The following is a 24,710-nucleotide window of genomic DNA, read 5'->3' on the forward strand; positions in this document are numbered from 1 at the left end:
ACTTCAGAAATAGTTGCAGAGGAGAGTTCTGTGTTTTTTTGTTTTGAATCCACCTCGGTGTGTGTGGGGGAGGCAGCTCTCGGCCCTACACTGACTGCTTTGGCAGACCCATCCAGTTTCCTCTGTAGTGTTCTCCACATGTGGTTGTGAAATCCAGTGGCTGACCTCTTTTCTAAATACTGAGTCACCATTCTTTTAAAATAAGTGATGCCAGAATTCTCCCTTGTTTTCAGGACCTTTCTTTCTACTTCTGCAAGTATTGAGCATTTCTCCCTTGTCCATTCTGCACAATCACTTTTCAAGTAACTTTATTATTCTTTTTGCTTTACTGTGTTCTGGTGTAAGTAACTGTTTGGTTTGTCTTCCAAGCAAAAGATCTGCTAACAAAGACTGCTTTCCTTCAGGAATGCAGGAGCAGCCACCGAGGAGTGTGCTGTGCCCCACAGTTAGCACAGAGCGTGTTCTTCACGTGGGCACACCTTCTGTGTGTAGAACACGGACAGTAACGATGGTGTTAGCAAAGATGAAGTGTTCTGTTTTCTCAGTTCAGTTCTGAGCAAATAGCTGATATGTCTTCACTGCACTACCCAGCTGGAACCACCTGATGTCCTGCATTATTAACGTGGTTAAATGGTATTGCGTGTAAGTAAATGTCTTAGCTTGGCCTCTTGCTAACGATGCTAGACTTTGGCTCAGAGGTAAAAAGGGACCAAATGTAAGCCTGGGCTGCAAAACAGCCAGCAGACTGAATGAGTTCACTTTTTATTGGTGAGTCGTCATGTGCTTCAAGAAAATGACACGCAAAGCTCATAGCAGCCTCACATGGATTTGGTTGAAAAACCCAGTGTTGCACAGTGAAAAGGGCTGCTCACCCTTTTATCTGTATGGTTTAACAAGGCAAGTCTGATTTTGGGCCTCCCCTGTTGCAAATTACACATTCCACTCTCTGTACCGCTGATCTGATCTCATTGTTAAGCACCACAGTTCTCTCTTTTGTTTTAATAATCACACAAAGGTCTGGAAAACTGCCATAATTCAATAAAAAAGCAAGGCTGACTTCATGGTTTCCTGGCTAGCTCTCTCCTAGGCTGCAGTGAACCTGCATATACCCTTCGGAAACGTTACTGACAACATTACGGGGTTTCGTTCTGTACAATGTAATGTTTGTGAGAGGATGAAGTGATTCAAGTCACAGGCTCGGGGTATGGTGTCACTGCAGTAGTCAGAAGTGGCATTTGTGCCTTGCTGCTCCCATAGGGATGCTGTGGGGCTCTGTTTCTGTTGGAAAGATTTCAGGTTCGCCACAGACAGAGAACAGGTTTTTGCTTTCTGTATTGTGCTTTCAGCATAATTGATCGCATCAGGTTTTGTGTGCGGATGGACAGGAGTTTGCTCCACATCAGACATGGAATGTTAGGAGTATGGTGTGCACGGAGGATGTCAGTGCTGGTTTAGCCTCAGACGTGGGGTCAGAGCCTCTTCTTTGAACCTCTCCACATTCCTCAGGATGCGATGGGAGTGTTCTACCGCTTAGAACAGCCTGAGGTGACTCCTGAAGTGTCTCTTACGATGAACCTTCGGTACTATTGGATTCTCAGAAAAGAGTCGTACATTTTAGGTAGGATGATAAGGCACAGATAAAATGAGGTGGTGAAGTTGTATTGTACGGGCTGCTCCAAAAGTAATGCCTGCCGTTTATTTCCATGGGAACTGCACCGGGTGCAAAGAGCACAACAGCACAGTTGTGTGGAGCAGTGTCAGCTACAAAGCGCCGTGTCTCAGCACTGTCACTACCAGCAGCTCCGTGTTTTGGCCAGCAAAGAACAAGAGCCGAATGCGGCGCTGCTAAAAGCTGCATGGCCAGATCTGGGGCTTTTCTTTCCTGTCCGTGCCCCCAGTGCTGCAATGCACCACATCACTGCGCTCACACGCGCTGCTTGTGCTCCATCCACATTCACAAGTGGAGCTGGACGCCTCTGGCTGCCATTTCCCCGCACACTGAGGCCGTACATTGTATCGCTGCACACCCCGCTGTGTCACCCCGCCGCCACCTGCTGACAGGCACCACACGGGTCGGGTTCAGCTCTGCTGCCGTCCGCCCCCTCGTGACGTCATCGCGGCGCGACGCCGTCCTTCCGGCCGGTCGCTCGGTGTCATGGCGGCCGTCGGTGCTCTCCATCAGACCGCCCGCCTGGCCTCGTCCAGCGCCCTGCTGCAGGTGCGGGCCGACCCGGGACCCCCGGCTCCGCCTCCTCCCGCTCCTCGCCCTCCTGGGCGGCGCCCGCGGGAGCCGGCCCGGCCCCCCGGCAGCGCTTTCCTCCCCCGTTCCCCCGCAGGTGCTGTTCCGGGCGGTCACCTTCAGGCTGAACGCGCTGACGCTGCGCTACCTGTCCAGGGAGCTCCTCGGCGTCGTCAGCGTGAGGTGACGCCGCGCTGCCCCGGCAATGGGAGCCGCCGGGAACCGCCTCTGGTGGCCGGGTTTCCTTGGCACGGAGCGGGGCCGACCCCGTGTCCCGTCGTGTCTCCCGCAGGCTGACGCTGCTCTATTCCACCGCGGTGTTCCTGGCCAGGGAGGCGTTCCGCAGGGCCTGCTTGAGCGGCGGCGCGGAGCGGAGCTGGGCCGCGACCATCAACCTGCTGTGGCTGACGTGAGAGCGGCTCCGCTTTGCTTTAGAGCTCACTCCTGGTTCCGGCTGGAGGAGGCGGCGGGTCCTGCAGCGGGACCTGCACGAGGCGGCCCGTGTCTGCAGCCCGTGTCTGCACTGCATGCCGTGCATGTTTTCTTCTGCTGACTCCACTGCCATTGCCTGGAAGGCTCACTGTAACAGTTACATTGGGGCTATCAGACTCATAGCTGCAAGTAGTAGCTCGCACTGACAGGTTTTACACCAAAACTTGTAGCTACAATAGCAATGAGTTTGTCTGATCTCTTTCGACATACGTAAAGTACAGCAGCGTGGGAAATTTGAATCAGATTTTCTCTTGTTCTTTTTTCTGCTGAAGGAAACCTGACTGTTTTTACATTAACTTTTTAGAGTCCCTCTTGGTGTCTTCTGGTCTGTTTTCCTGGGCTTCGTCTGGCTGCACGTACTTGAAGTTCCGGATCCATCCGTGGTTCCTCACTATCAGGCTGGCGTGGTGGCGTTTGGCCTCTCTGCAGTTGTTGAGCTTCTAGGGGAGCCATTCTGGGTTTTAGCCCAGGCTCACCTGTTTGTAAGGCTTAAGGTTAGTAGGGAAGCTGTGAGCATAGGGCTGTGTGGGACGGAGAAACTTCGTGCTGAAAAAGTGACGTAATGGAAATGAAGACCAGATTCCTGAACTGGATCTGTGCATGTTCAGGGGTGCTTAAAAAACAAATGAAGCTATGGGTTGCTTCGTGCTGTACGATGTAGTCATAATGTATTTGTAACGTTAATTTGCTCCTGTTTAAAAAAGGAAGTTAATTTGTTTAGAAGTTACCTCCCTAATGCTCATTAAATGTATAATCACAAGTGTTGCTCAGAGGGAGGCACAGACGCCTTCCACACTTCTGCTTTTCACTGTCGGTGTGAGGCTGTGAAATGCAGCAGCTGGGGTCACGATTGTGCCAAGCAGGATTTACTCCCATGTGGGTCCCACACAAGGGAGCGGGGCAGTGTGATGGGAGAAAAGTGCCCTATAAGACTTGAGAATGTGCAGAGATGCTGCAGCGTGATGTGGTCAATGCAGCAGCAGAACTGTGGTAGCCACACTGACTGTGAATGCCTTACAGGTCCTTTGTGGGTTGTGTGTGTGAAACTGGAGTGCTTTGCCTTCCTGTAGGTGGTTAAGCTGGCAAAAATGAGCGTTGTCTATTTTCTCTTTCTTGAAGGTAATTGCTGAAAGCCTTTCGATAGTGTCAAAATGCACTTTGACAGTTATCTTAGTCATCCTTTATCCGCAATGGGGCCTTCACATTTTTTCCTTGGCTCAGGTAAGTTTCCTGTATTCTGTATATAAATTCTTGCTCTGAAATGTTCTTTGCTGCTGTCTGTGACATTTAACCTGCTAGATAACACAGAGGAGGTGAGAGAATGTTCCTCCGAGGTGAGGGTTTAAATGTGAAGGATTTTGGTGATAGACGTTACTTGGCGCGTTGAGCCCAGTCAGTTTAATGGGCACCTTTGTTGTGTGCCTAAAGGTACATTTTGTGAATAAGGTTGTTATGTTGTGTGTGCTTTAGCTGTTCTTGAGGGCAGAGGGCTGTGATGCTGATCTGCTGATTAAAATGAATTTAAATCAACAGTACTCTGTGTGTGGGGAGGGGAGTTACAGTAACGCCTTCAGCTAGGTTCAGAGTTGACAGGAGGAAGAACTGCCTTCACTTCTCACTGAGTTCTCACTCATTCTTTGTTTTTTTCCTTCCTTGTCTTTCCAGCTTTTGTACACCAGTGTTCTGGTGCTGTGCTATGTGGTTTGTTTTGCAAAGTTCTTGGGGTCTCCTGAAGCAACAAAGAAGTCATTTCCGATTACAGGAATGAAAGGCCTGTTACCTAACTGGATGGCGGATAAGGTGGGTCACACAGTTCATTCTTAAGTCTTTGACGAGAGCGCTTTGAAAACTGGAGTTGATGGAGTGACTGAGAGATTATTTCTGCTCCTGGACACCATGGCTGGTTAGGAAGCATGGTTGTATAAAATTCCATTCACAGTTGTTGCATTCAAATCCTTGTCAGAAAACCACAGTGAACCTGGAGCTCTTTGTTTCTGGGCCTCGTTGGCTGCCTCATCTGTTGATTGGAGATGGAACATTTACAGTGTTAAAGGGAGTGAGCTGGTATCAGGTAGAAGAGAATCCAGGGTTGTCTTACAGAGCTGGTACTTCAACTTCTCCTCAGACAGAACGTGGTGGTGCACAGCGTCCTGCAGATACTCAGATCTCTGATGTCATCCAAAAAGGAAATGGGGCAAAGAAAGAAATGAAAAGGCAAAGATGAGGAAGAGACTGAGGGATTGAGGACATGAAGGCAGTTCTGTCTTGTGAGGCTTGCAGGAGTGCTTTGAAGAGCACTGAAAGATGTACAGTACTGTGAGGGGCAGAGTTATATTGGTCTGCTAAACAACTTTTCCCCCTCTCTCGTTACTGTTGAGTGATTTACTCTGTAGAAAACTTATGCAGTTCCTTTGTGTATCTGCAAAGATGGTGATTTTCCACAAGGGAGAAAGTCAGCCAGACCAGGGTGACGCTGCTTCTTTGATTTTGCAGGCTTTCCTTAACTGGAAGGAAGCATGGCTGACTTGGAGCTTCTTCAAACAGTCCTTCCTGAAGCAGATTTTGACAGAGGGTGAGGCTCAATGTGTGGGAATGCTGGGGGAAGGAAAGTGGATACAGGTCACAAAATGGACAAGGAGCCTGGGAAGGCTGGGAGGGGATGGTGGTCAGAGCGGCACCAGCAGGTGTTGGCAACCCAGGTGCAGTTACGGAAGGTTTGTGGAGGATCAGAACTGTACCGTCCTGCTGGACATGTCTCTGGAATGCGTCCTGTTAGCAGGGCCTGGACACACACGGGGAGAGATGTGGGGGTTTGTCCTTACTTCTGTGTTTTCAACTTCAGGTGAGCGATACGTGATGACTTTTCTGAATGTGATAAACTTTGGCGATCAGGGTGAGTGTGGCGATGCTGTGCAACAATGACATCATTTTCTAGTTGCTCCTTTTTGTCTGCTTCTGAAAATACTGAAAATATTAGAAACCATTTGAAAATAACATGAAAATGTTGGAGGATTTCAGTGGCGCTGGGACGTTGAGGTGCATTTCAGAGAATGATGGGTAAATGGTTATTAAATATAACACACACCAAAAAACAAGAAACAAAACCAGAGCAACTTGTTTGAGGGTCGTGGATTTAAGGAATGCTTCTCCCTTGGATCAAAACTTGGCAGTTGTGCCTCTTCTGCTGTGCGTCTTGTTTCTGTTTTAAAAACTTGGAAGGAGGCAGCATAGTATCTGATACATTGCAGTTCCTTCTCTTCATTTTCTTGGCCCTGTTGTCTTCCTTTGCAGTCTGTTAGCTGTTACAGCAGGAACACTGTTGTTTGTAGCATCACATCTCCAACTGAATGTGCTCCATAAAAGCAGTGTCCTTACAGAGTAATGAATGGCAGCAGCAGTTCAGGTGACAGCACTGGCTGCGCCACAGGCTGATTCTCTTGCATCTGGATCTTTTATCTTCCTCTGTAGTAAGAACTGAAGGGGCTGCCTGGGGGTGTCTGGGGCTATTGCTAGATTTGCTCTAATGCTGCATTAAGTTCCACTGGTTCTCTCTTTGTTTATCAGAAATGTGGAATAGGAATTTGTGCCAGAAAAAAAGTGACAGCTTGTTGGTGTGTTTTGTTTGTGAAGGTGTGTATGATATCGTGAATAATCTCAGGTCGCTGGTGGCCAGGTTCATCTTTTTGCCTATTGAAGAGAGTTTTTATGTCTTTTTCGCTCAAGTATTGGAAAGAGGGAAGAATGTAAAGGATCAGAAGCAGGTACGTTTGTTAGTATTGGTTCCACATGAAATGCTTACCTTCTGTTGGAGATCAATTGTATCAGGAGTGTGACTGACGTGTGTTTAAATTACTGAGTGTAAAGATATTTGGAAAGAAACTTGAAGTGGAGACCATGCCGAAGGAGTCTGGACAAAAAGCAAATGGATAAAAAGGTAGCGAAGTAGGAGTTACGAGGTGCAATGACATAATGCTGCATTGTCTGGTAATTGAAGTTAAAATTGAAGTTAAAATCCTCTACTCCAACAGCATGGTGCTTGTGCACCATGTCTGTGCAGCTGTGCTGAGGCAATTACTGTAGGTTCAATCTCTTTCCAGCAAATAAGTGGCACTTGACAATATTTGACTGACTTGAAAATACAACAGGCTGGTAAGCATTGAGCGCTTCAGAGGGTGCCCTTTCCAGAGGAAGACAGGAGGTTGCAGTCGTTTTAAGGACTGTGTGCAGACCTCGATGTAAAAGCTTTAGTTTAAACCTTTGGGTAAAAAGGATCCGAACTGACAAGGTTATTAGCTTTTAATACACAGCAAACTGGGAAAGTAATTTAATGTGAAGTCTTATTTTCTGTACATGTACGTGAATAGAAGCTTCAGTTTTTAAGGTGGACTGTTATGTTAAACTCCTTAAAGTCTTGCAGCTGTTAAAACTTCTCAGTCACAGTTTCTATAGATCACATTTGGGATGACAGGAGTTCAGTGGTTTATCGGCCTTGAGGAGAGCTCTGGACAAGATGACTTCCTGTGATGTTTTGCAGCCTGGATGTTTTCTTGGTTCTCTGTTGTGGTGTGTTGGCACTGCAACCTGATGGCTGCCATCGGACTTGTTTCACTTCTGTGGCTGTTGTCTATTACAGCTCTGTTCCAAATTAATTAGGCCTTTATTTTTTTTAGGTCATTAATTAAAAGAGATCCTCTTTTAGCAGTTTAGCAATTGAGCAATTCTTTTTAGATGTGCAAGGACTGCTTTTGTCCCCCTTTCCAAGTGTGATCTTCTCTTTAAAGCCACTGTTTGGAGCAGGACTAAGTGTCACCCTATTGAGCGTTATTGTTCTTCAGTACCGAATAGAGAAGGAAAAAGTCCTCAGTGTTTGATACTGCTAATTATTGTTAGTAGGTTTTCTGAAGTGAATGCACAGGTGAATAGTAGGATAGAATTTCCTTCACTTAAAGTAGTTGTTGGTTTAGTTTACTCAACGTATTTTTCATTCTTGTGCTGCATTTCTTTTCTCAGCCTTGCCGGCTGTTAGCAGATGACAGGAGTTGTTGCTCCCATGTTTTAGAAAGCGAATGGATTTTTATCTTCTGAAAATGAGTTTAGTAATTAAATAGTGCAACTGCATATGTTGTTTATGTTGTTTCTTCTTCCTAGGTACAATTTTGTTATGCTGGCCTTGTCCTTCGTGTTCCTGTGCATCTCTTATTTCTTGACCCGCTGGCACGGAAGTGTTGGCTTCATCCTTGCCAACTGCTTTAATATGGGTATTCGCATTGCTCACAGCATCCAGTACATCTATGAGTACTTCAAGGAAAGCTCCTACAGACCTTTGACAGGCTTGCTTCCCTCACCGTTTTTAATACTCGCTTATGTCATAAGTGGAGGAATTACTGTTTATTCAGAGGTAAGTATCTGCCTTGGGATGTTCCTTTCACTGCGGAGGTTTGTCAGATGGCTTCATTACCAGAAGGAAAGAAATATTATCAACAGGAAAGGCTTACAACCATAGCCTTGGAGATTTCCATTACATCTTGCAAGGCTGCGTATAGATCTATTAAAAATGAAACAAAGACATGCAATTATATTGATCTTCAGATGTGTGCCTGCTTGCCTTCTCCAGGTGGCAGAGAACTGTGTACCTAATGAGTCAGACAGTTCTGCTGGCCATCTGTATATCCACATTCTTAGTTCTTGGTAATTGATGGTGATAGTGCAAAGAAATGGTCACTAAAGATTCGGTTAAAAAAATAAAAAAGCAGTGCAGGGGGAATAAAACAACAACATCTATCATGTATGTAGCTGGCCTACCTTGTGCCAACTGGTTTTCCTTCAGTTGCTGGTTTCCTTTGTTTTAGGCATTCTTCTTCTGCGATAAGGGTTGGATGTCAAGGCTGATTCACATCAGCATTGGGGCGCTGTGCTTTGCAGCTACCACCATTACCATGTTCTGCACAGAGACCAAGCTGGTCCACTTTGTCAGAAGCCAGTTCCTCTCCCAGTATATGAAGAAAGGAACATGAAATGCTCGTGGGCAGAATAATTCTTGTTCGTGGCTGCAATTATGGAGGGTTGTATTCTTTGCACGGGTCTGCCTGGATAAAGGTTTCCACATGAGTTTGTTGGAAGTATTGATAGTGACAGTATAAGTGGTTGCTGACTAAACTACTCTGTACAGTGAAAGAGAGCCGAGTAATTTTCTCTTCATGCATCATTCGTTCTTAGCTTTTCTTCCAACAGCCTCGTTGGTGATGAAGGTCTGTAGTGCACCTGCCTGACATGAACTGATGGCCAGAATTAATGTGGGGAGCTCCCATTCTTACTGGTAGGGAGACATATATGAAGGCATTGTATGGCTTACGTCTTAATTAACATGTAATTAAGAATACCCTTATTGAGGATGGTGGGCTGTTGAAAAAGTTAGCAAAGAAATGGTTTGATGTTGAAAAACAAAAACCAGAACCAAAACCTGAAGCAAACACTGGAGCGAGGACCAAGCACGAAACCAGTACCAAAGTGGAACGTAATGCAGCGCAGAAAAACCTGAGTTATCGGTGCCCTGAAGTGAGAAGCATTAAACAGACAGTTCTGGTACTTGCAGGGAAGCTACTGGAATATGCAGCGTGTCCAAGTCCAAGCTGGCTGTGTGAGTTTACTTCTGTCAGCATCATTCATGTAAGGAGAGAATCGATTAGCTTGTCAGAAATGCTCTGAAGCTTTTCTCTAGACAGAAGTGTGGTGGGTTTTTGAGCAGTGCCGAACAACAGCTGTGAATTACAGTCACGTCCAAGTTCCAGAAGGTAGAGTTAAATATCATTGACTTCACTGCTGTTCTGTTCCTACCTGAGGTGATCAGTGCAGTTATGAGCAGATTTGTCTCGCCTTTCTGCAAAGTGGAACGTTGTGTATGTTGAATGAGATTTCCTTCTGGGTTTGTGCGTGTTGGATCTCTTGCTTTTGGATTAAAAAAATGCTGCTTTTTCTTACAACGAGGTTTTTCATCTGGTTGCTCCTTTTTGTGTTTGTTATAAACCTTTGTGTTGATTTAATTTATTGAAAATGTCAATGCTCAGAAGCAATAAAGCATTGAATTTTGTTTCCTAAGGGCGCCATGTCGTATTGCTGGTCTAAGATGTGACTTCAGAGCATACAAGCAGCACGTTGTAACAACCAGCATTCCCTTCACATGGTTTGAGTGGAGCAGGAAATGCCGAGTGTGCTGAGACGTACAGCATGAAGACTTCACTGTCATCACATAGCAAACTCCACAGGTCCTGAGACAGCTCTAGAAGCATCTTCACTTCCAATGGCAGTGAGGAGTTGGTACCAATGGACAGAGCTGACGGGGTGAAATGCTTTCTGGTATCACTGTGGTACCGTTAGAAATGTTTGGTTCTGTTAGAAATGTTTTCTTAACTGTCGCCTCCAAATCCGGCGACAAGTCAAGGCTGCGTGTGAAAGTACCGTGCCTCCGCACATGGGGAACAGATGAGACTCACACACAGTGCGTAATGCCAAAAGAACGAATTTAATGCCTTGCAACAAATAGTATATACCGGTACATGTGACCGCCCCCATCAGGTACTTGTGACCTCCCTGACTCCAGCCCAGGTGCACCCAACAGCTTTGTCTCAAGTGATGCACGGTCATAGTTTACAAATCCTGATGAGTGGGCTGAAAGGAAGTGATCACACTATGATACAGGAACATCCCCTTCACCCGAGATTTCTGTCCAGGTTTTGTCTTCTCCAATTTAGAAAAGGCTCATTGGTAGGCTAACAGCATTGTAACCAGCATTACTAACACATCAAATGCCTATTCCCATAGATTCCAGCATTGGTAACATTAGATCCTATTTGATTCACATCCAATTTATTAATAAAATAGAAGCACACTGGATAATAACCTGGATAATGCCTAATAATTGCAGTTCCTGAGACTGCATTGGAAATGCTAGAAATTCTCCCATTATGTCGCTCCGCTGTTATCTGCAGTATAACAGGTTACAAAGCAGCACACGGGCCCAGTCACTATGAAAACTGGATACTAGGGCCAGTCCTAACGACTCCCATTTACTTTCCAAAAGCACAATTTGTGCGGGCGATGGGGCAAAGGGAAGTGATGTGCCCGAGGAGTGGGGCTGAGCAGCAGGCAGGAGATGCTGGGAGCTTTGCAGGGCGCTCAGCTGTCTGCCCGGGAGGAGCGCCACCTCCTCCATGTGCCACGGAGCCTGGTGGAGAGCTGCCCAATGGCTCCTTGTGGATGTGGCCTCGTTTCCTTCAGGATCTTCAGCGTCTGAAGGGCCAAGGAAGCGACAGCTGGACTGGGGTCATGCTTCATTCCCTGAAGGCCTGCGATAAGAGGAACAGAGAGGCATGATGACCCAGCTCTCCCCTCTGGCAGGAGGGAGCGAGGGACAGGCATGTCACCTGCTGGCTGCCCCAACATCCCACTCCCTGGCTTACTTTGGTAGATGTGCTCTCTGTCAGCCCGCTGCTCATCCCTCATGTGCCGCCCTAAGAGCCCTGCGAACACAAAGCCCCGTCAGCGACCCCCGCTGTTCCGTGGGTGCAGCATGGAGGGCCGGGGATGGGGGAAGCTCAGCCTCGTGGCTCACCGATGAACCTCACGGCCTCCAGTCGCAGGGTTTCCTGCAGGCTCTGCAGGTAGAGCAGGCAGTCGCCCAGGTAGTCCTGCGCTGCACTCTGTCTCCTCCTCTTGGTCAGCTGAAGAGGGAAGAATGTGAGGTCAGTGCAGGCTGGTCCCGACCCTGTCCTGGGGTGTGGGAATGGGCATACTGTTGCACATACACACCATGCAGTCGCTGATCTGCCAGAACTGCTCTGTCTGCACCAGGTGCTCCAGCTTCCTCCAGCGCAGGAACCGTGCAGCACCAAGGAGGGCTTTCTGGGAGGCCTGCCAAAGAGCTGAGATAGCACCGCAGCCCAAGCAGCCGCAGAGCCCGTGTCCCCAGAGCCCCTCTGCAGGGAGGATGCAGCAGCAGGGGCTGATGCTGCTGTGGGCTGCAGTACTCTTGATGTATGGGGGGCACCACGGGAGCAGCATCACCCTCCCCCAGATGAACCTGATTCCCACCTTGGACGCGTTCTCTTCCTCATCGTGCAGGTGTAGATACAGCAGGACCAGGTTCCTGCACACCGTCTTCTGCATCTTCTTCTTTTCTTGGCCCTCCACAAAGCTCAGCGTTTTGAGGAAGAAGTCGATGGAGAGCTGATGCACCGTGCCGGACTCCTGTGGAGGAGGAAGGAAGGACATCTGTGTCACCAGCTCCAAGTCCATGGCAAGCAGGGACAGCACCACCAGTGAAGTGGGGGCAAAATCTCCGAGCTGAGAGGATGCAGATCTTGAGGATGCCCTCAGAACTGCTCCAAAGTGTGCAAGCTCTGCCCAGCGGAAAGTCTGCCCAGGACCACGCAGTGCCTGAACCTGGTGAGCGGCCAGGAAAGTCCCCTGGTGCGCTGTCACAAGGCAGCAGGCATGGGCACGCTGGGCTGGCAGCCACATCCCTCGTGTGCTGGACTCCCTATCATCCTTACATCGTTAAGCAGAGCTGGGAGCTTGCCGGCCAGCTCCAGAGCCATGACGCTGAGCTTAACCTCCTTCAGGAGGTGCAGCAGGTTGCTGAATATTGGTAGGGCCGTGGCACGGATGTCACTATCTGCATCCTGCAGCTGCTCCATGATGCACGGCAGGAAGATGATCATTGTCCTTGTCTGTGGGGAAAAACACCCCATCCTTTAGGTACGGCAGCAAGCGTAATGAGGGCAAGGCTACTCCAGTACCAGCCCTGAATAGCAGGCAGTGACGGGGTGGGCAGAGCGCACCAGCTCCTCACTGCCTGAAGAGTTGCCGAGTTGTACATGGCCCCGCTACAGCCCCATGGCAGGCCCAGCCCAACCTGTGGCATTCCTGGCCACCCCTGCTCACCGTGTCCTGCCTCTTGCTGAGCTGCAGGATGCCCCTGAGCACCAGCTGCTGCATGCCCACCCTCTTGCTCTGCAGATAGTGGGCAAAGATTCCTATGATGCGGTGCAGCTCTTTGCTGAGGTCCATGCATTCCAGCATCTGCAACAACACACGTGGCTCTTAGTGCTGGATCTAACAGTCAGCTTGGGGAAAGACAGCAGGCCCCGAGGGAGGCAGCAGGGCTCGTGCTGCCAGTGGCCTTGCAGCCTCCAGTGTTCTCTGCTTCTGCAGCTGTTGCTCACCTCAACGAGGAAGACCATGGCCACCATATCCCAGGAGTAGAAGTTGGTGCTGAGCAGCTCAACCAGCTGCTGGAAGATGGGGTCACGCAGAGCAGCAGGCAGTTCCCTCATCACCCTGCAGGGATAAGAAGGCACCGTGAGCCCTGAACCAGGCAGACGCAGCTCTGGCTGTGCAGCCCTCTTGCCACTGCTGCAGGGGCCACAGGCTCTGAGAACTGGGGACCCCCGTGACACCACAAGGAAGGGCTCCCACCTGGCCACCACCTGCACACCCTGGAGGTGGGTCACAGTGCTGAGAAGCGCGTCCCAGCCCCCCTGCTCCTGGATGGCCTCCATCTGCTTCTGGAGGCCCACGATGCAGAGCAGCACCTTCAAGGACTGCACCGCGGACCTGCAGGTGGAAAAGGGTGCGAGTCACATCAGGAGCCCCAGCACCGGGTCCCTGGGTGCAGCAGGGGGACGGGGATGTGGCACCTGATGGGAGTGAGCTGGTGCTGCTGTTGCCCCTCCCAGAAGATTTCCACCTCCTGCAGCGTCAGCTCCGTGGTGAAGGACACTTGCAGGAGAAGGGCTGGGAAGAGCTGGGGGAAGATGGCTTCAGCCTCCTTGAGGACCAGAGGCAGCTGGAGTATCTCTGGTAGGATCCTTGCTGCCTGCAGAAAGCACCCGGATATGATTCTTGCCCTGTCCCCTGGGTTTCCATCCCGTCTTTAGAAGTGTAGGGATGGAGAAAGGGAGGGGGGGGGAGGGAGACCCCCAGAGCCCCAGGCAGGTCTATGGATGCATCCCAGGGCAGGAAGAAGGCTCGGGGGTGGACAGGGAAGGGGAGTGGGGACTCAGCTGGGGTTCAGCTGGGTGAATGAGGAACTCACGGCCAGGGCAAGGACACGTGGCCTCTCCTTGATGAATGGGGAGGTGTGCTGCAGAGTGTGGTTTATGAGCACTTGGAACACCTCCTGCAGCACCGTCTTCACGGTTGAAGACTCCGAGAGCATTTCCCTCCACATGGTGACAGCAACTCTGCAGGTCCCCAGGGCTGTCAGCGTGGCTGCTCCTGCCTGGCTGACGGCCGTGGGGTGGGGGGGGGGGGGGGAGAGGAGCCCTGAGGACTGTGGCCCCATACCTGGAGCAGGTGAGAGAGCAGACCAGCAGGCTGCTGACCATCTCCTTTGGGAATTTGCTGGCCAGCACAAGCAAGGCCCTGCTCAGGCTTTCAAGAGCTGGCTTGGCTTTGATGGAAGGCAGGCTGCTGTGGATCGCCTTCACAATCTTTTGCACCTGGAGGGGGGGAGCATGGGTGAGAATGGGATGGCACCAGAGCAGGGCCCTGCTGCCATCCCCACTGCTGCCTGCCGGCCAAGCGCAGTGCCAGGGATGGAGCAGAGCCCCCAGGGCTGGAGCGGAGGCAGCAGCAGGTTCCCACCTGCTGTGGAGGGAAGCGAGCCTCTCCTGCGAGCACATCCACCATGTGGGCAGCCAGCTGGGTGCTGTGGAGGCTCGGTGCTTTCATGCTCTCAATGGCTGTGAGTAAAATGTTGACCTTTTCAGGGTACAGGAGGTATTTCAGAAGGACCTGTGGGAGGGAGGAGAGGAGGGATGACTTATCCTCTGCTTGGCTGCTCAGCTGTGCAGGTGTCCCAGGAGAACTGGGAGCAGAGGCTGTGCTGGGTGATGCCAGGGATATGAAGCGTGAGGGCCCCAAAGGCACCAGGGCTGCTCGGGGACAGTGCGTGCACTCTTCCTGACACTGCAGGCCTGGGTTCTCCTGTGGGCTCAGGGTTTGCTCTTTGTACCTCGAAGATATTTCTGGCTCTGTCCTCACGGGAAACCTCCTGGTGGAGCGAAGTTTGGCTGTCCCAGAGCTGTGGTACTGTGCGCTCCTCCGGTTGCCATGGCAGTCCTGGACAGGAGCACACACGGTGTCAGTGAGGGGTCTGGGCATCTGGAGGGACCTAGCCCAACACAACTCCTCTCACTTGGGGCAGCGATGAAGATGAAAAGCTGATGAACAGCATTAATCGCCTCATCTCTGGTCCTGTCATCCGTGGAAGTGCAGGACAGGATGAGGTGTCCGACCAGCTTTCCCAGCACGGGGAAGCGTTGGTTCTCCTGGCACTTGTGCTGGAACACCGCGGTTCCAACGAAGCAGGTGCACAGCTGGGGAGAGAGGCAGCACGGCTGAGTGGGCAGCAGGGCCCAGCCCAGGCTCTGTGCAAGCCTGGACACAGGTGGGCTCTGGCTGGGGAGCCAGGATGTGGTCCCAGAGCTGAGCGCGCCGGGACTCCCTACCTCAGGCAAGACGCAGGTGTTGCTGAAGGCGAGCAGCCTGGCAATGCACACCACAGCCCTCTCCTCCACGGCCGCCAGCTGGCACGTGGTGAAGGGCAGCAGGAGCTGTGGAGAGAAAAGTTGCTGTTGTGCCCACAGCACGGGGCACTCGTCCTTCCCCTTGCTCCCCAGCTGCAGCGGGGTGGGTGGTTGCGTCCCTGTCCTGCTGCAGCCCTGCCATCTTCCCGCTGCTCCCCACCCATCCCTCTAACACCACACGGGCTAGTTTTGGGCCAGCACCCCCTGCCCGCAGCAGGCCCTGGGGGGACCTCGTGTGGATCCCTCCTTTGTGGCCTTGAACCATCCCCGCAAACCCCAGCGTTGCCACATCCAAACCTCCATGATGTTCTGCAGCTCCACGAGGACAAAGCGGCCAGCGCTGCTCACCAGCACCTGCAGCAGGTGGTGCAGGGCTTCCATGGTCTGCAAAGGAGGACAGGGGTCAGGGCGGCCTGCCCTGCTGCGTCCTGCTGGCAGCAGAGGGGCATCCCGGGTGCTGGTGCCCAGGAAGCGTCCCCAGGGCTCAGCTGATGCACACCTCCACGTAGAGTGCCGCATCGAGGTCCGCGTCGTCCTCGTAGCAAGGGAGGTGGAGGACGCTGCCGAGGCAGGCACGCAGGAGACCGTTCTTCTCCTCTGGAAGCAGCCATGCTCCACTGCGAGGGGAGAGAGGGCAGAGGTGTGATGCTCCGCTCAGCACCCTGTGCCCTGCAGCCTGTCCCGCTCAGGGCCCCGGATGGGACTGATGCCTCCACGCTGGCAAAGCCGTGCTGGGGCGGTACCTCATGGCGGCGATGGTGCTCATGGCCTGCTGCCGGAGCTCCGTGTCCAGGTGCTCGGCAGGCTCCTCCTGCAGCAGCGCCTGTGGGCACAGCGGGATGGGATGGGATGGGATGGGATGGGATGGGATGGGATGGGATGGGATGGGATGGGATGGGATGGGATGGGATGGTGCAGTGTGCCCTGCTTGGTGTGCAGAGCCCAAGCACCCCATCCAGGCCCCCAGTCCTGGCCCTCGTTCAGGGCTCCCCAGTGACCCTGCAGTGGAAGGGCTGTGCCCTCAGCCCAGCCCTGCAGTGCTCCATTACCTCAATGCACAGCACCACCTTCAGCACGTAGTCACACAGCTGGCTGTGGACCACGCTGTCCGTGATGGCAGCTGTGCAGGCAGTGCGGACGCAGGCCAGAAAGCGCAGCTTCTGTTCCTGTGTCTGAGACAGGAGGGGAGTTACAGGGGTTGGCATCGGGGGACCCCGGCACCCTTTGGGCACAGCCGGGCAGGGGCAGCCATGGAAGCACAGAGTGCACACTACCTGCGGTCTGCATGCACAGCAGGCGTCGATGTAGCTCAGGGGATCCTCGTCCTGAGGTGACACGACGGAGGCAAAAGGATCCTCAGCTGAGCCCACGGGCCCCTGCTGGGGCTGCACCCCATGCACCTCGCCGGGCCCCTGCGGGGCCGTGGGGGTGCGGGATGCTCCGCGCCTCTCTGGCCAAGCCTCTCGAACTCGGAGTGGGGGTCTCTGCTCCATCTCGCAGTGAGGAACAGCGGCGAATGAGCCTCGTGTTCCAGCTCTGCCTCCTGGTGGTCAAAGCCCATTGTAACGGGGCTGTGATCTCACCCCGTTCCATCCGCCTCCACATAGAACCCCTCCTCTTGCCCTGGGCTCACCCCAGAGCCCCACAGCCGTCCCTGTCCTTGGGCAGGTTCGGTCTGGAAGGAGCCCTTGTATTCACTGTGTGTGTTTGCCACAGCTGCAGTGTTGGGATCCGGGAGTCCTTCTTCAGTCCATCCCCGCATCCCCCCCTGTCAAATTAAACCATGTTCTGGTCTCCATTGGGACGGAGTTGATTTTCCCTTCTTGGCATCTGGTGCTCTGTTTCGGCTTTAGGAGAAAAACAGTGTTGGTAACGCAGCAGTGTTTCTAGCTGTTGCTGAGCTAGATGGGATGGGATGGGATGGGATGGGATGCGATGGGATGGGATGGGATGGGATGGGATGGGATGGGATGGGATGGGATGGGATGGGATGGGATGGTGCAGTGTGCCCTGCTTGGTGTGCAGAGCCCAAGCACCCCATCCAGGCCCCCAGTCCTGGCCCTCGTTCAGGGCTCCCCAGTGACCCTGCAGTGGAAGGGCTGTGCCCTCAGCCCAGCCCTGCAGTGCTCCATCCCTGCAGGCATTCAAAGGCAGGCTGGATGTGGCTCTGGGCAGCCTGGTCTGGTGGTTGGCGACCCTGCACATAGCAGGGGGTTGGAACTGGATGATCTTTGAGATGCTTTTCAACCCAGGCCATTCTATGACTGTACAGTTCCATACTGGAACAAAGATAAAATGGTAACTATGTAAAACATGGAGTCAAACCTGTGTGATTTGTCCACACCAGGAGGTGATTAGAAAACAATTTGTAAGCTACAAAGCTGCTTGCATGAAAGGAAAAGAAAATAAAACTACAAGAAAAAGGGAAAACCTTTCTTCCTGAAAATAGGAAGAATAATGGACCTGACATGAAATTTGGGTGAAGCTGCCTGATTTTATGAAGCTATTCCCATTATTTTCTTGGTGCTGTGTTTCCCAAATGAGTGGTTTCTGGCTGTGCTGCAGCACCAGTCTGCATGTGAACATCAACTCTATTCACCATCTGGGAAGATTAGGACTTCCCTTCTCCCACCAGCACCACTGAATTACAGTTACTCAGTGGTTAAACAAAGGAATCCTTAAAGAAGGGTTTACAGCTGTCGTGTTATCTGAAGTGCTTGGGGCATTCTGATGCTATTAAGCTCTATGTATTAACAAGTTCAAAAAGAAAAGGTAGGCATCTGATTGTTGTGCCAGTTTCTAAGTGATTTGGAAAGCTGTACCACCCAACCACTCCTTCTATTTGATGGAGGTGACAAAGCTCAGTTTAATTTCTGACTGCTGTTTAAATTCTGAAGCTCGAGCTGGTTCCTGGAGCAGAAAAAGCTCGGAAGCTGTCCCTCCTACAAGCAGGCACCTCTGAGCAAAATATGACATCTCAATTTCTGATGGTAAGGTCAGGAGACCTGATTCCAGCGTCTAGCTTTCGGCTTCATGCTATGTTAGTGGGACCTTTGGCATCTAGCACTGACCAACAGCAACTGACAGGCTGGTAACAGTGCACCCCAAAACAGTTACGTTTCTATTTATGTTGTGAGGGAAAATTGTATCGCATTGAGATTTCCAGTTTTTACTCTTTGCAGATCTAACTAGATGCTGGAAGAATCCTGTACGCCATGTTCACACCATTTTCCATGAGCTGGATGAGTCTGTTGTTGGCATTTTAATACCATTGACCAGGCAGGCAATATGTATGGAGTATTTGGCTCTCTCTACAGTCATGAATGTTTGAGTATCTTCAACATGTGGCTCATTGCTTCCATTTCAGGCTGCCCAGAGAAGCTGTGGATGCCTGTCCTTGGTGTTGAAGGCGAGGTTGGATGGGTGATGGGCAGCCTGAGCTGGTTAGTGGGCAGCCAGCCCATGGCAGGGTGTTTAGAACTGGATGATCTTGAAGGTTTCTTCCAACCCAAGCCCTCCCGTGATCCTATGATTCTGTGATTTCATTCAGGTTTATTAAGATGAGATGAGTTCTCCTAAATGCGCTGTTCTCCATATGATGATAATTGGAGTCTAGATGGATGACTTAAACCAGACACCAAACTTTCTGATGGCCAAAATGAAATGAACTCAATCCTTTACTGTGTCAGTAGTCTGTAACTAGAGCCCATCAGGTAATTCCCAGCCTCCTTCCTGTATCAGTGGCTGCACACAGTGAAAAAGTCTGATGGGATTTTAACCTCTAAAATGTTCCAAAGCAACCAGAGGGTGAATATATTCACTATGCAAATACCTGCAGGAATAAGCTTGTCATGTATGTCCTCAGGTACCACAGTAGTTAATGGTGGGACTCAGTAGGTCATGCTGAAAGTTGAGTCTGCTGATCTTGAAGGCCTTTTCCAGCCTAAATGACCTTATGCTAATATTTCTGTATTTATTTCTGTTCAGCTCCCAGAAAACCTCCCACCCAGCCCCCAGCTGACCCCGTGGTGAAAAATAAAACAGAAACCTCAGTGACGCTGGCATGGTCCCCTCCGAAGATGCAACCCCCATTCCAATCGATGGCTACATTGTGGAAGGCAATAAACTAACTGGCTTCACGTGGGTGAGGTGCCACGAGTCTCATGTCCCCGTCCCAGAGTTCACGGTGAGCAATTTGTCTGAAGAGGCTGATGATCAGTTCCGAGTGTCTGCAGTCAATGCGCATGGACAGAGCCCGTCTCTGGAATTCCCAGGGAGCTTCCACCTTGGTAAGCACAAAAACCCCAATGGAAATGGGTCAGTGTGTGCTGAGCAGCTGTGTTGGTTCCCTAAAGATGTTTCCTTTGACTTTAAGGATAGTAGTGCATTAACACACCAAAGGCTTTCCCTTCTTCCTAGTTCTCCTATCAACCTCCAGCTACCACTAAAGTGATACAAGTTCTGTTTCTGTGACAGAGACATGAATATTATTATCTTTTGATATCTCACATGTGCAAGAGGCAGAACTTTCTGTAACAGATTTGAAGCATAGAAGTTCTTCTTCCAGCACTCATGCAAAGGGAGAAGAAGAAATGTCCCTATGATTTAAACTTCCATCTCTAAATGAGATACCAGACTTGCATCTAAAGAGCATTAGGACATACATGTTGTTCTTCCTCAGAACCAGTCCTGGCTGTGAAATCCCCCCTAACAACTGGTGAAGCTGTACCTGGAGGGGATGCCATGTTTACTATTGACCTTATAACAACGTGTTGCAGCACTTGGTACCTCAATGGTAAAGTCTTACAAGAAAGTGAGACCTGCATCATCAAGAGAACCCAAACTACTCACAGCCTAATGATAAAGAACGTCACCAAGAACGATGATGGAGCAGAAGTGAAATTTGTTGCCGAAAATGTTGATGCCAGCAGCAAGATGAGAGTGAGAGGTATTTGCTTTGATCCTTCTCCTTTCATCTTACAGTCAAGGCATAGTTGCTGTGATCTGTTGATTAGAACTGGGGCTGCAGGCATTCACTGCCTGTACCAAATACCTGAAATTGCATCCCATGGACTGACGTGAGTCCTGGTAATGACCTAAACATGATAGCACAGAGTGTAGGGTAAGCCAATCTACCCAGCTGCTTGGTATCTGAACCAGATTGCTTCATGCCAGTTGATGAATGTCTGCAGTTCACAGGTATTGGCCAGTGCATTCAGTCAGCAGGTTTACCACTGCATCACCATAGAGCAGTACTTTCAGCTCCAGGTTCAGACAGCCTTTCTGATTGCACTGGAATAGTTTAGAAGTAGGGGAGCAATCATTCCAATAATATCTGTATCAATCAGCTTTGCATGACCAAATAGAACAGATAAACATTCATTATGGAAGGACCTGTTTGTCATTGGGTGGAAACCTCTGCAGAAGCATGTTTAGAGCATTCTTAATCAGTAGAAGGAGATGTTTGGTTGATTTTTACTTAGTAAATCCGGCAAGAAGACCAAATGAAATATCTTGAATTGATCAGCACTGACACAATGATGAGTGCAGGAACAGAAGGTGATACTTTTTCAGAGATGTTGCAGCAAACATTGACCACGTTAGCCTGATATAAATTGAAATAATGAGGCCTTTGCTCCTGACAGGTGCTGCAGTGAGATTTACCAATAAGAGCAAAGATGTAGAAAAGATCTCCGCTCGGCTGCGTGAGGAAGCCAAACTGCAGGCTGAGCTTTCAGACACAGGCGCTACTGTGGAGTGGATGAAGGATGGGAAGGAGCTCAAGGCCAGTGAAAAATAGGAACTGCACATTGTGGGGAAGAAACACACCCTGAAAATTCACAGCGTCTCAATGGATGATGCTGGAAGTTGTCAGTGCATCTGTGAGGGGGATAAAATGCTCTATCAGCTTTCACTGAAAGGTATGTGACAGTCTGGGCTGTCCTCTTCCAGCCCAGGGCCAGCAGACTGCATTCACCTGACTCCCCGACAGTCCAGCTGTTGTCAGACAGCATCTGGGGTGTTTTCAGTGGGTGTATTGACTTGAACTGGCCAATCTGCTTTGTAGAGCCATTTGATTTCTGTGTTCTGTCCTGTGATTCGTCCCTAAGATATAGAGGAAATCAAGGGAAAGATAGGAAAAAGAGCATCCCAGTCTTCCTGTTCTTCTCTCAGGGTGGCCACGAGAGATGATGTAAACAGCTCTTTTTGTAGCAGTGATCCCAAATGTAGAAGAGACCTGTGAAGAGTCACAGGGATGTTTACTTAGCTGTCATTCCATGGTGGGCTTTTTCTTACCCAGATGTAGAGAGAAACTGAACTTTCCCACGCAGGTCTCTGTTTTGCTGCAGGGTGTAGGTCTGATCTCTGAGATCCACACGCTGGGCCTTGATTGCAATAAATGAGAGCCCTTTGTTTGCTCCAGTGGAAGACTCCATTTCTGCAGTACCCTCTGCAGATGACACAAATGCAAATGAACCTTCTTCCCAGCAACAATTGCCTTTTTTATTTCCCCCCCTGAGTATGCATGAGGCTCTTCATCATATTCTGCTGGCTTGTCACCCTTGTTGATCCATGGAGAAACAACAAAGCCCTAGAGTAGTGTATGCACTTTGGCATTGGAGAGCTTACTTAATTGCTTCTTCTCAAAGAACAAACTCCAGAGAGACATGGAGACAGCTCCCAACAGAATTGAATAATGGGACTAAATTGATGGAGAGCAGAACTTCCTGGCAAGGCTTGTCAGCTAGTCTTAATTTTGCTTTTCTTCTCTCAGTCATGTTAGCATAATATTTCATACTGGCAGGTCTGCCCCCAGAATTAATTGAATTAGCTGATGGACATTTCCATGTGCTTTGCACTGTAATGTGACTATCAAATGAGTAATCAATGCTGTTATTTTAAAACCTGTGTTGGCAAGCTGTAAGACAAACAACTGCTGTTGGTAGCTTGGTTACTGCAGAATCAGCTTTTGTGTATCTCATAGATAGGGAAGAGACCCTTAAGGGTCAGCTAGTTGGACTCCCCTGCAATGAACAGGGGCACCGCAGCTCCATCAGGTGCTCTGAGCCCTGTCCAGCCTGACTTTGAACATCCTCAGGCTCACCAATCTTATACCCATGCCACACACTCGCAGTATTTCACCATTCAGCATCGCCACTTGTATCTTCTCTTCCTGTAAACCAGAGCGAGCTGGTAAAACATCTGCTGTGCGGGTCAGCTGTGTCTCTCCCATGGGCATCACGTGGCTGCTGGGAGGCTCTGAAGAGCTGCAGCCAGAGGTGTGTCACCCGCTGGGCCTCGTGCCCAAAGGAGCCCACAGGAAAGTGTTGTTGCAGTTTGTCATGCACTGCACTGCCATGAGACTTGACGTGCCAGACATCCTCTGACACGTGACCTCCTGCATCCAGCCAGGACATCTGAGACGTCTCCTTCAGCCTGACGTGGCTGCAGTTTCACACTGGTTTTACTAAGGAAGGAGAAGGCATGTGGATGAAACTCTTTTCCTTCTCTTCCTGGCATTAGCTCATAGTACAAGTCAAGCACTGTCAGGTCAAGCCTGGAGGAGTAATGCTTGTCACTGACATGTTCCTGTTCAGGGTGGAGCTGGAGGGTAAAATAACACAAGAAATTGTCATTGAAATTCAATATCTGTGAAATTCAGCTGGCTGCATTCACAGAACCTGGCGTTAAGATCTGTTTTCTGGTTTCTATCTTGAGCCTATTTTCCATAACCCAGTCCTCATTTATGAACTGAAGCTGTACTGAAAGCCTTTCGCTGTGTATGCTCATGCTGCAGTGCAGCGCTTGTGACCTTTAACAGCACATTCACCTTCCTCTGATCACAGGATCCTTAAGGTTGATTAAGACCCTCTAGTCCGACTGCTCACCCATCACCACCATGATGCTCACCATCAGCTAGCTAAAAACTCAGCAGAGATGATAGATCAAGCACAACACTGGATTTGGGATGGCTAGAGATTCCTAAGATATTGAAGGATTGCTTGCAGGTGGTGTTGGCTCAGGTATTCACCCTGCATCCCACCTCCTGTTCTGTTTGGTTGAGAATCATGCATTCTGCAATTTCACTTTGTAATTCAAAGACTCTGGCTTTATCTGTCGAAAAACTGATCTAAAACAAGCCGAGAAGACTCCGTTGGAACTGGTTGATGCAGAACAAAGGCATCCCCAAAGGACAAGTTGCACTGTTTGATGAACATTATTGGATGAGAGCTAAGCTAAGATTTAAAAAGTTCTGGGGCTGTCTCTGAGCATCAGATACAGAGGAAGCCTGCATGATTCCCTGAGAATGGATACCTCCTACTTTGGTGTAGGGTTAAGGGAACACTAGCAGTAACTCCTATCACAAAATGTCACATGGCTCAGACAAAAAAGCCATCAAGAGGGCTTAATTAGGAGCACCAAATGGTCACAAGATGGTTTAGGGCAGGGAAGTAATCTATCTATGTGATATTGGTTGGTGCTATTAGTTCTTAACAGCTTGACTCTAGAGGGACTGTTCTTCTTTGGTCACCTAGTTTTAAAAGAATACATGGCTCCTGTCTATTACAATTTTTAACGAATTATTTGTTCACTGATGCCATAAATGTGCCTGGCATAGCAATTGGCCTTGTTATATTCAGTGACTGAAAGCAACAGTTGTTGCTCTAAGAAATGCAATACTAAGCTAGGTCTGCCTGTAGCTGACAGCCATCAGCTTGCTCCTCAGGCAGGTTCTGTGTGGATGGAATGAAGGGCATGAAATACTGATGTGCTCATCAAACGCTGCTTGTTAGCTTAGAGACAAAGTGTTGAATAGGTTTCTTCATGTATTGAAAACACGTTACTTAGCTGCCTTCATTTTAGCTTCAGAAGAACATGTGCAGAATACAGAATTGATTAAAAGAAATAAGAACTGTCTGCATAGAACTTACTCTTTCCTTACACAGGAGAATCAAGCACACGTTTGTATGTGAGTACCTCCAGAGGTGAAACTCGATCACCCAAATGTAATGAGCAGAGACATTACAATCAGTTCTAACTGTATCTTCATGCTGTGCCGAATAAGCCTGAGTCAGGATGTAAACCACTTTCTCTTTTTTTCTTCAGATGAAGCCATTAATTTTGTCAGCAAGTCCAAAACGACTCCAGAAATATCAGTCAGTCCTTCTGAAGACCTGGAGCTGGTGTGTGAGGTGTCAGCTGCAAGCGGAGCTGTCGTATGGAAGAAAGATCAAACAGAGGTGAAGCAGGACCAGAGGACAACCATCATCTGCCAGGGGACGCACCGCAAGCTCATGGTCAAAAATGTGACCCTGAAAGACCAAGGGAGCTACAGCTGTGAAACAAAAGATGACAAAGCAACATTCCAAGTGAAAGTCAGAGGTGAGAAA

At 49.9% G+C, this 24,710-nt stretch overlaps 4 protein-coding genes across 4 annotated transcripts; 2 read left to right on the top strand and 2 right to left on the bottom strand.

The window, feature by feature from the left end:
- The first annotated feature begins 677 nt into the window (after positions 1-677).
- On the top strand, positions 678-6,725 carry LOC146755379 (uncharacterized). The gene is made up of 8 exons (XM_085525696.1): positions 678-698; positions 1,507-1,618; positions 2,062-2,422; positions 2,532-2,648; positions 3,036-3,225; positions 3,851-3,952; positions 4,397-4,531; positions 5,225-6,725. The coding sequence occupies exons 1-8, from the start codon at positions 678-680 to the stop codon at positions 5,651-5,653; spliced, it is 1,467 nt and encodes a 488-aa protein (XP_085381822.1). The 3' UTR covers positions 5,654-6,725.
- Positions 5,785-8,745, top strand: LOC146755380 (man(5)GlcNAc(2)-PP-dolichol translocation protein RFT1-like). The gene is made up of 5 exons (XM_085525697.1): positions 5,785-5,788; positions 6,296-6,492; positions 7,513-7,565; positions 7,880-8,129; positions 8,581-8,745. The coding sequence occupies exons 1-5, from the start codon at positions 5,785-5,787 to the stop codon at positions 8,743-8,745; spliced, it is 669 nt and encodes a 222-aa protein (XP_085381823.1).
- A 1,827-nt stretch (positions 8,746-10,572) lies between these two features.
- LOC146755381 (uncharacterized) lies at positions 10,573-11,893 on the bottom strand. Its single transcript, XM_085525698.1, has 4 exons — positions 11,537-11,893; positions 11,340-11,448; positions 11,188-11,247; positions 10,573-11,073 (listed from the first exon to the last, which is right to left on the bottom strand). Exons 1-4 carry the CDS (start codon positions 11,891-11,893, stop codon positions 10,904-10,906), a joined length of 696 nt encoding a protein of 231 aa, XP_085381824.1. The 3' UTR covers positions 10,573-10,903.
- A 670-nt stretch (positions 11,894-12,563) lies between these two features.
- Positions 12,564-17,236, bottom strand: LOC146755382 (maestro heat-like repeat-containing protein family member 7). The gene is made up of 15 exons (XM_085525723.1): positions 16,593-17,236; positions 16,368-16,490; positions 16,062-16,141; positions 15,818-15,935; positions 15,616-15,702; positions 15,241-15,345; positions 14,928-15,108; positions 14,745-14,851; positions 14,375-14,524; positions 14,075-14,229; positions 13,824-13,971; positions 13,426-13,604; positions 13,205-13,342; positions 12,952-13,066; positions 12,564-12,808 (listed from the first exon to the last, which is right to left on the bottom strand). Exons 1-15 carry the CDS (start codon positions 16,809-16,811, stop codon positions 12,575-12,577), a joined length of 2,139 nt encoding a protein of 712 aa, XP_085381849.1. The 5' UTR covers positions 16,812-17,236; the 3' UTR covers positions 12,564-12,574.
- Between the last annotated feature and the right edge of the window lie 7,474 nt (positions 17,237-24,710).

The sequence above is a fragment of the Coturnix japonica genome, chromosome 33 (genome assembly GCF_054131305.1).
Source record: "Coturnix japonica strain WE chromosome 33, WE-NBRP24, whole genome shotgun sequence".
NCBI classification, from domain to species: Eukaryota; Metazoa; Chordata; class Aves; order Galliformes; family Phasianidae; genus Coturnix; species Coturnix japonica.